Source organism: Chelonoidis abingdonii, chromosome 21, assembly GCF_003597395.2.
Source record: "Chelonoidis abingdonii isolate Lonesome George chromosome 21, CheloAbing_2.0, whole genome shotgun sequence".
NCBI classification, from domain to species: domain Eukaryota; kingdom Metazoa; phylum Chordata; order Testudines; family Testudinidae; genus Chelonoidis; species Chelonoidis abingdonii.
In genome coordinates, this window is record NC_133789.1 from 1,110,623 (window position 1) to 1,119,130 (window position 8,508).

The 8,508-nt window shown below is 64.4% G+C and overlaps 1 protein-coding gene across 2 annotated transcripts in view; it reads left to right on the top strand.

Moving 5' to 3' along the window:
* Positions 1-724: 724 nt before the first annotated feature.
* The window catches only part of PLEKHH3 (pleckstrin homology, MyTH4 and FERM domain containing H3), a 25,142-nt gene continuing 17,358 nt past the window's right edge, over positions 725-8,508 (top strand). The window contains exons 1-2 of one of the 2 annotated variants that reach the window (XM_032772761.2): positions 725-985; positions 7,331-7,386. In XM_032772761.2, the coding sequence (XP_032628652.1) occupies positions 839-985; positions 7,331-7,386 (203 nt within the window). In that variant the 5' untranslated portion in view covers positions 725-838. The remainder of the gene's footprint in view (positions 986-7,330; positions 7,387-8,508) is intronic. The other variant, XM_032772762.2, reaches the window with a different exon arrangement.

An 8,508-nucleotide genomic window follows, 5' to 3' on the forward strand; every position in this document is an offset into this window, starting at 1 on the left:
GCACCAGGCCCTTTGTGGGAGTCCAGCATCCTTCTCCTGCCCAGTGATGTCAAAATCCTCTGCCTGTGACATCAGTCATCTCCACGGGAACCAGCAGTGAGGTCACAATAAGGGAATTGTGGCCTCACACCAGCAGGCCAGGGGCTGAAGAGACCTTTGCACACAGCTGGGGGAAGGAGGGAGCTAGTGGGTGCCATGAATTCAAACTCTGGAGGCCTCTTAGGGAGTGGGGAGCATGTCCCCTTCCCCCCAGGGCACCTGCCTCTGGGGGCGGGAGGTGGGCAGAAGGGCTAGTGCTGGCTTAGGGGGTTGCTATGGCAGGGTGAGCTGCCCAGTGGGGTCCCAGCGCTGGGAGCCAAAGGCCCTACCCAGGACCAAGCTCACCCCCTGCCCGGAGACCCCGAAAACTCAGACACTTTTTGCTTGGCCCGGGGGGGAGGAGGTGAATCACAGACACAAGTGCCCAGATTTTCCGGCGGGGAGCGCGCTGGGGGCGGAAGGGGCACGATCCCCGGCAGGCGCAGGGCGCAGCAAGTCCCGGCTGCCCCGGGGCACCCCCCGGCCCCCGGCGGGGCACATGATGCAAGAGGCCGCGGCGGCAGGCGGGGCTCCTCGGGCACCTGCCGAGCGATTGGCCGGGTCCCGTGACGCGCCTGCCCCCTCCCCGCCGGGGGACGGAGGAAACCGGGCCGGGTTCCCCAGCCGGAGCCGGGGAGGCGGCGCGCGACAGGCGAGGGCGCCCGGGCGGATCAGGGCTTCGCAGCGCGCAGGCTCCCCGGCCCGCGGCGGCGCAGCGGCATGCGGCCGCCCTGCCGGGCGGCTGGTGCCCGGGCGGGGGATGCCGTTCCCGGGCGGGCTCTGGTGGCTGGTGTGCTGCCGGCAGGGCTTCACCCTGCTCCGGCGGGACTATGGCGAGCCGGACAAGGCGCCGGACGGGGAGGCCGAGGAGGAATCGTCCTTCGAGCTGCGGAGCAAAGGAGCCCAGGTGGGTGCCCAGCGCTCTGCGCCCCCGGGGCTGGACGCGGCTGCTTCGGGCGCTTTCTGGGGGCAGGGGGCGCAGCCCCGGCCCGGTTCCCCGGCCCCGCAGCCCCGCACGCTGAGTCCGGGACGTGGGAAGGTCCCGGGGCCAGGCCCCTTCCCGCTGCCCTCGCCGTCCGTGCGCGCTGCTGGCGCCCTCCTTTGGAACGCGTCCCGGCCCGGGGTGGGGGCGCGGGGGGAAGTCCCGGGACGGCTCTGCCTCAGAGAGGGGCCCGGCCAGCCGCAGCGCAGGGCTCGGGTGCCCGACGCCCCCTACACAGCAGGGCTTGGCCCCAGAGGGGGCTGAGTGCGCGGTGTCTGGGGTCCCTGTGCCCTGCAGGGAGATGTAGCCCCGGGTCCCTGCCGTGTGCGGCGACCCCCAGCCCCGGCTCATGGAATCCAGGCACCCCCTGGCCTGCCCCGTCCATGGAACCTGCTGGCAGGTTGAGTGGCGCCCTCAGTCCTGCGGTGCTGTTAGCCTGACAGCTCCCAGCTCTTTGGGGAAGGGGTAGCACAGATCCTGGGCCATCCCACTCCCAGCACCCCTATGAAAGGGAGGTGGCATCAAACTGCATATCAGGAGAGTTGGGCATCCGTTGGGTCCTAGCTTCCTTGAGCGCCTGCCACCCCAATAGCGTGGCTCATGCCAGCCCTGTCAAGGGACCCTGCTGGGGGTGAGTTGGAACTCAGAGGTCTCCCCAAGGCTCTGTTATGCCTGTCCCATCAGGGTGACCTAGGAAGGGTTGTAGGCCCTTCTGGCAAATGGAGCTGAATGTACAGACCCTTCACTCTGGCTCCTGGCACCAGCTGTGGCTGCAGGGAAAGTCTGGGGCTGTCCCATCGCCCCTGGGTTGGGCATGCAGCCCTGTGTGCGGCAGTTCCTGCAGGCAGGTCAGTCTGGCACTGAGCTCACTGCTGGGGGTTTGATTTGCCCCCAGATGGGTTACACCATGTTTCTTTCAATTGGTTTCCTGTCCTTTCCTAGCAGCCTGCACTAGAGTCCCCTCTTCACACCTTCCCAGGCAGGCAGTGTCATCCCCACCCGGAGCCGAGGTGCTGAGGCATGCACCCCTGAGCTGACTGCAGGCTTTCAGCAAATGTTGCTGAACTTCTCCTGGTGGTTAGAGGGGCTGGCTGGGCCGTGGGGGCCCTGGCTCGATTTCCTGGCTCAGCCTCAGGCTCCCAGTGCCCTGGATAAGTAGCTCCTGGCCAGATTTCCAGAGAGCCCCGGGGCAGATTTCCACAGGCTCAGCCCCAGCAGATGGGGCCGGGTTTACAGCTGCCGAGCTCTCCTGAAAACTGTGGCCTGTCTCTCTGGGCCTTGGTTCGTGTTCCTGTGCCTGCCTTGTTCCTGCAGACAGGTCTTCGGGGGCAGGGCCTGTGTCTCACTGTGCTGTGCAGAGCTTGGCTCCGATCTGGGGGTGCTGGTAACGTGGCTGAATCCTGCCCCCCTGTCTCAGGGGGTTCTGTGCAGAGCCTGGCATGACAAGGCGGGGGTCTGTCTGGGGCCTCTGGATGGTACTGCTGTTGCTCACTGGCAGTTTCCCTTCCAAGAGCCCAAAAGGGGAGAAGTCCCAGGCCTGTTTCCTTTGGGAGGGACCTAGGCCCAGGCTTCTGGAAGTCCATGTCTGCTCTCCACTGATGCGCCCTTGGCCATGGGTTAGCCGACCCCCTGGGGGAATTCTCACAAACCGCCGAGATAAAGGGGCTGTGTGCAGGGCGGCTGTTATGCCCACCTAAGATCACGCTGTCCTCCCGTGATGGTGTGTGCAGAAGGGGCACGGGATCCTGGCTGTGGCTCTTGTGGTTGTTGCGGTGTGGGTGTGGGTGTGTGTGTGCATGTCTGTCTGTCCCCAGGACCTGGCCCAGCCCAGCAAGGTGATGTCAGCGGAGATGCGTGTGGTGCTGGTGATGGGGTTGGGAGGGGAGCCCTGTGCTGCCACCGCTCGTCTGGGGCTCCCCAGAGACCTGGCTCATCTGGGCCTTAAATAGAGGATTCTGGGCTGTCAAAAGGGGCCAGAATCCTTTATGTAACCCCAGAGCAAACAGTGTCTTCCCCTTCTAGCTGCCAGCACCCCAGTCCACACCAGGCAGCTGCCCCCACCCAGGAGAGGGGGCGATGGAGGGAATTGGGGCCAGCTCTGGAGGATAGAGAGGGCTGGTCTTTGTACCCTGAGTTCTGTGTTCCAGGCCTGCGCTGGGCCAAGCCTCCGCCCCCGACTGCTGCTCACTGGCTAAGGAGACTGGGGTCTGTTCTGCATGGAGGGGGAGCAGGAGCTGCTATTTCCCTCCTGGAAGGACCCAGGTGATCCTGCCCCTTTAATGCCACTTGGTGCTGTAATTCAGTCCATGTGAGAGCTGGCACGGGGGCCCTGGTGCTGGGCCCCTGGGGGCTGAACGCATGAACTAGGAGCTAATCCTGGACCTAGCAACGCTGGGGAGTGAGCAGCCCCACATTGCCCGTCTGATCACCCCATGCGGCCTCCTCTCAGTGCACAGGTTCAGATCTCCGGAGTTCTATCTGCCCGATGGAGGAAGAGGGGGTGGAGGGGAAGGAGGGGTGCCCCTGCTGCCCCAGGGCTGCTGCTGTGAGGTGCTGGTAGATGGAGCCAAGTGCCCCTGCAAATTCCTGGCTAACCAGAATGACCAGGGGGTGGCGCTGTGTGTATGAGTGGGGAAGGGCAGGGGGCGTGTGAGTGGGCCCTGGGGGGGGCAGTTGCGGTGCTGGGCATTTGAGTGCGGTGGGGGAGATGGCCCTGGGCGTGTGAGTAGGGTGGGGAAATGGGTAGCTCTGTCCCTCCTGGCCCAGACCTGCTGGGCCCAGCAGCTCGAGAGTGCTGGGGGTCCCGGGTACTGAGCCAGGGTTCCCCCATTCCCCAGCCTGTCCTGGGATGTGAGCCCTGGGCTGGTCTGTCTCTCCCAATGGGGTCCTGGCTGGGCCAAGAGTCCCTGTGTGCCAGCAGCTCTCTCCCACGGTGACGGCGAGGTTGCCAGCAGGGCCCTCACCAGGGTGCTGCCACAGGAGGCTCAGGATCCATCAGACACCGGGGCCCAGAGTGGATTTGCTGAGGCCTTGGCTCCGACAGACAAGGCAGAGCTTGTAGGAGAGGGGAGCTCACTGCAGAGCTGCCCACCCTGCTCCGGGGCAGGGAGCAGCAGGGCTGGGGTGCCAAATCGCAGGGCAGAGGCCCATGGTTGTGGGGAGGCTGCCCGCAGTGCAGCAGAGAGACCGGCCAGGCCTGTGAAATGCCAACAGCAACCAAACGGCTTCGCAGGGTCCCAGTGGCTTTACGGTGCTCCTGGACCTTGGCTGCCCCTGAGCCATTCGTGGAGCTGCCAGCTCTGGGGGGTGCCCAGGCCATGGGGCTGTTGTTCCTTGTTGCCATCAGAGCATGGCAGGGTAAGGCTTAGTGCCAGTGTGGGCGTGGCAGGGCCGTCCCAGGGGTGCGTGGAGACAGGTCGTATTGCAGTGCAGGGTCTGGCAGCGCCTGCGGCTGCTTCCACCGAGCCTGAGGAAGCTGCTGCTTTGCCCTGGGGCTGCCCTGTGTGGAGGAGGCTGATAACACTGGGGACTCCCTGCTGTTTGATAAGGAGACTTAGTGCTTCCTCTTCCCCAAGGCCAGTGCACCTCCGCGGTCAGGGCTGAGTAGCGTGCCGGGCCCTGCCCCCCCGTGCGGTCTGTGGTGAAGACGTTATCAAACCACGACGGGTCATGTGCTGCCTGGGGCGTGGCTGCCTGCGCTGCCCTGCCAGGGCCCCCGTGAGCACCTGTCTGTGCACAGGCTGATACGTGTGGGGCTGTTGCCTGGCACACGGGGCTGGGGAGCTGGGGTCCAAGGCTCCCTGCTGTGCAGCTGGCGAGGGTGCAAAGGAAACTGGTGCCCCTCTGTTATACACACCTGGGTAACTGCTACCGTTCAGCTCCCCAGGACTTGCCATCGGTAGGGGCCATGAGACTCCTCATCGCCCCGGGGGCAGAGGCCAGCAGCAGCTGCCCAGATGTGGCTGGGGGGTGGTTTTAGAGGGAACTGTATCTTTAAGGGGGGGGTAATGGGTTTGTAGGGGCCCTTTCTCTGGGGCTGATGAGTGTTTGCCCAGAGCCGGAGGAGTGACTCCTGCCTGCCCTTGGGGAGCTGGACTGGATGCTGTGGCTAGGTCTGGGCAGCAGCCTCGCCAAGCAGCCCATGGACCAGCCCCAGCTGTGCTGGGACCTCCCCCCCATGGTGGGAGCAGCTGCCCCAGCCCTGCACGCTGAGGCCTGGCTCCTGCCTGTTATTTATATCACTGGGAAAGAGCCCGCGGCTCCCCCGCAGCTGGGAGGCAGCCAAGGCCCCGTGGCTCAGCCGAGCATCTTCCGGGAAGCTGTTCGGGGAGCGGGGAAAATCCTCCCCTGCTCCGTGGCTGGGTGCAAGGGGCCCCCAGCCAGACCCCTCCAGTGCTGCTGGGCGGCTGGGACTGAACCGAGCCAGGCTGTCAGTGCAGAGGCTCCGCTTATATTGGTAACAGGAGCTGCTAATGTCACAGGTCAGCTGAGCACTGGTCCCCCAGGAACGCCGCTCAGTACCTGCTGGAGCCACCCCCCCTCTATTTTTAGCTGCAGCGTCCTTTGCATCCAGTTGCTAGTCTGCCCCCCCCCAACGCCCAAACTGATGATGGCCCACCGTCTCGAGCGGATCCGGGCGATGCTCCCTGGAACAGCTCCCACCAAGCCAGTCAGGATGGGGAGACCTTTCTCCCTCTGGAGCAGACTGTTCAGGGCAGAAGCTCCACTGGTCTTCAACCTCTGGTCTCTCCTTGGAGCATGTCAGCATCTCTGCCCCTCTGGCATTCCGCACCAGTGAGCACCAGCCCAGCGGGTCCTGGGGAAGCCACAGGTTCCTGCCCACCCACTTTGCATAGTAGATCCGTGACTCTCAGCAACCAGTAACACAGAGGTTTATTCGATGACAGGAACACAGTCTAAAACAGAGCTTGTAGGTACAGAGAACCGGACCCCTCGGCCGGGTCCATTCTGGGGGGCAATGAGCCAGACACCCACATCTGCCCTCACTTCCCGTCCCCAGCCAGCTCCCAACTGACCCCCTCCAGATTCTCCTTTCTGGCATTTCTTTCTTTCCTGGGCCAGGAGGTAACCTGATCTTTGTTCACCTTTAGCTATTCCCTTGCAAGGGGGAAGGGCCCCAGCCATTTGTTGCCTGGAGACAGAGTGTCAGCCATTTATGCACACTGCAGACTTAAGAAATGCACAGGGGAAACTGAGGCACCCACACAGTATTCAGAGGAAACATTAAGAACAGTCCCACTTCGTCACACCCATCAACTCCTCCCTTGCAGACAGGGTAGGGGGCTTCCTCATGGGGGTTTGTTCTTACTCTATCTACATCTGCCAGTGCCTCTCCCTCCAGACCTGCAGCCCCCTGGTGTCCCAGCCCTGGGCTTCCCCCCCAACTCTGACTGGACTGGTGCCCCTCAGTCACAGCCCAGCCCTGGGTTTCTCCCCCAGCTCTGCCAGTGCCCCCCAGTCCTGGCCCACAGGCCATTGGTATCTGAGCCCTGGCCTTCCCCCTACATTCCTCCAGCTCTCCTGGTGCCCCTCAGTCGTGACTTACAGCCCCTGCTTTCCCTGCCCCTCTCCCCCTCCACTTTGGAACAGTAGGATTTCTAGTCTGGGGGGTGCCCTCCACCTGAGCTCTGCTGATGCCCCTTGGTGCTGCCTGCAGTGTTGTTCCCCCCGCCCCCACATCTCAGCCCAGCAGTCTGGGATGTCCCAGGTCCAGAGCAGGGAGGGATGGGGCATCAGTAAAGCCAAGCCCTGCAGCTGGGGAGGATCCAGCACCTGTTTGGCTGCTGGGCTGGGGACTCTGCCAGTGGCTCTTGCTGTGTGGAGCCCCCTTGCTGCAAGCGAGAAGTTGGTGGCCCCAGTGACAATGGGGCTTTGTGCCGTCAGGTCAGCGTCTTGTGCAATGCTGCATGGGACAGAGCCTGGCGGGGTTGGCTGAGGGTACTGGGCCAGCTCACCTGGCCACAACCCGCAGGCCTAGCCGGGGTGCGGGTGGATGGGCTGGCTTTGTGGGTCACTCATCTCCTTCTTTCACGTGGAAGTGGCTTGGGGTGGGGATATGCGGGCTGAGTGTTGCCTGCTCCCAGCCACCATCCTGGGAGGGGCTGGGCCTGGGGCTGAGACCTCTGGAAGATGCTTGTGTGAGGCCTGGTGTGAGGTGAGTGTATGTGGGGGATAGATGGTAGGGGGGGTGTCGCGCGCGCCTGGCTGGGGATCTGGGACTCTAACGGCGCCACTGCCTTTGCTCCCCAGGGGCCGTTGCAGCTCAGCCTGACCCAGCCCGTCCGCACCAGCAGTGGCTCCGAACGGTGAGTGACCTGGGCCTGGCAGCCCCCGTCTCTCGGGCACCCAGCTTGGCTCCTGCTCCCCTAAAATGGTCCAGCAGTGTCAGGAAGCCTGGTGCGGGGCCCAGATTAAACGCAGCCAGGAACAGGCGCTGGGTTGGCCCCTTGGCTCGCGTGCTGCTTGAGCACTGGTCCCTGCTCCCGTGGCCCGGCCCTGCTGATAACCAGCTGCCATGTGGCTGGCCCCTGGCATGGTGCCCCCTTCCCAGAAGCCTCGCAGCCAGGCTGGGGGGCTGGTGAAGCAGAGGGGGGCTAAGGCCCTGCTCCTTGGCCCTGGCCGTGCCCTCTAGTGATGATAACCTTAGCCCATGTCTGCCATCCCCTCTGGGCCCCTCTCCCCAGGGTGGAGCTGGCTTGCTGTGGTACCCAGCCCTGATCCCTTGTGCCTCCATCCCGGGCAGATCTCCTGGCCTGTGTCCACTCCCAGGTGGTCTGAGCTCCCCCAGGCTCTGTCCCTGCTGAGCTGGAGCGGGGGTCACAGGGCACCTGGTGGGCACTAGCTTTGCCGGAAGGGGAGGCTATCGCGGGGCAATGCCCAGGAACCAGCCCATAGGCACTTGGCTCCGCGGGAGGCCCAGGCTGTCTGCAGCGGATCCCGCTGCGAGGCCCTCCGGAAGTGACTCACAACTCATCTGGGCCTTGGCTCTGTGTGGGATGGGGGAGGGGAGCAGCTCCTTATCCAGATGGCAGGCTGAGGGGGGGAGAGACAGGGCCTGCGGTGGGAGGGGAGGTCTGGTTTGGGTGGCAGGGTCAGGGCCCCACAGTGGGGTGGGGGGGGAGGGCTATGTCAGGGCCCTGCGGTGGGAGTGGGGGTCTGGTTTGGGCAGCAGGGTCAGGACCCCACAGTGGGGTGGGGAGCGTGGAGGGCTATGTCAGGGCCCTGCGGTGGGGGTGGGGTCTGGTTTGGGTGGCAGGGTCAGGGCCCCACAGTAGGGGTGTGTCACGGAGTCCCCGGGGCAATGCTCTGGAACTGCTCCCCACCAAGCCAGTCAGGACTTTGGGGAGCCTCCTCTCCCTTGGAGCAGACTTGTTCAGGGCAAGAAGCTCACACGTCTTCACCTCCTGGGTCTCTCCTTGGAGCATTCA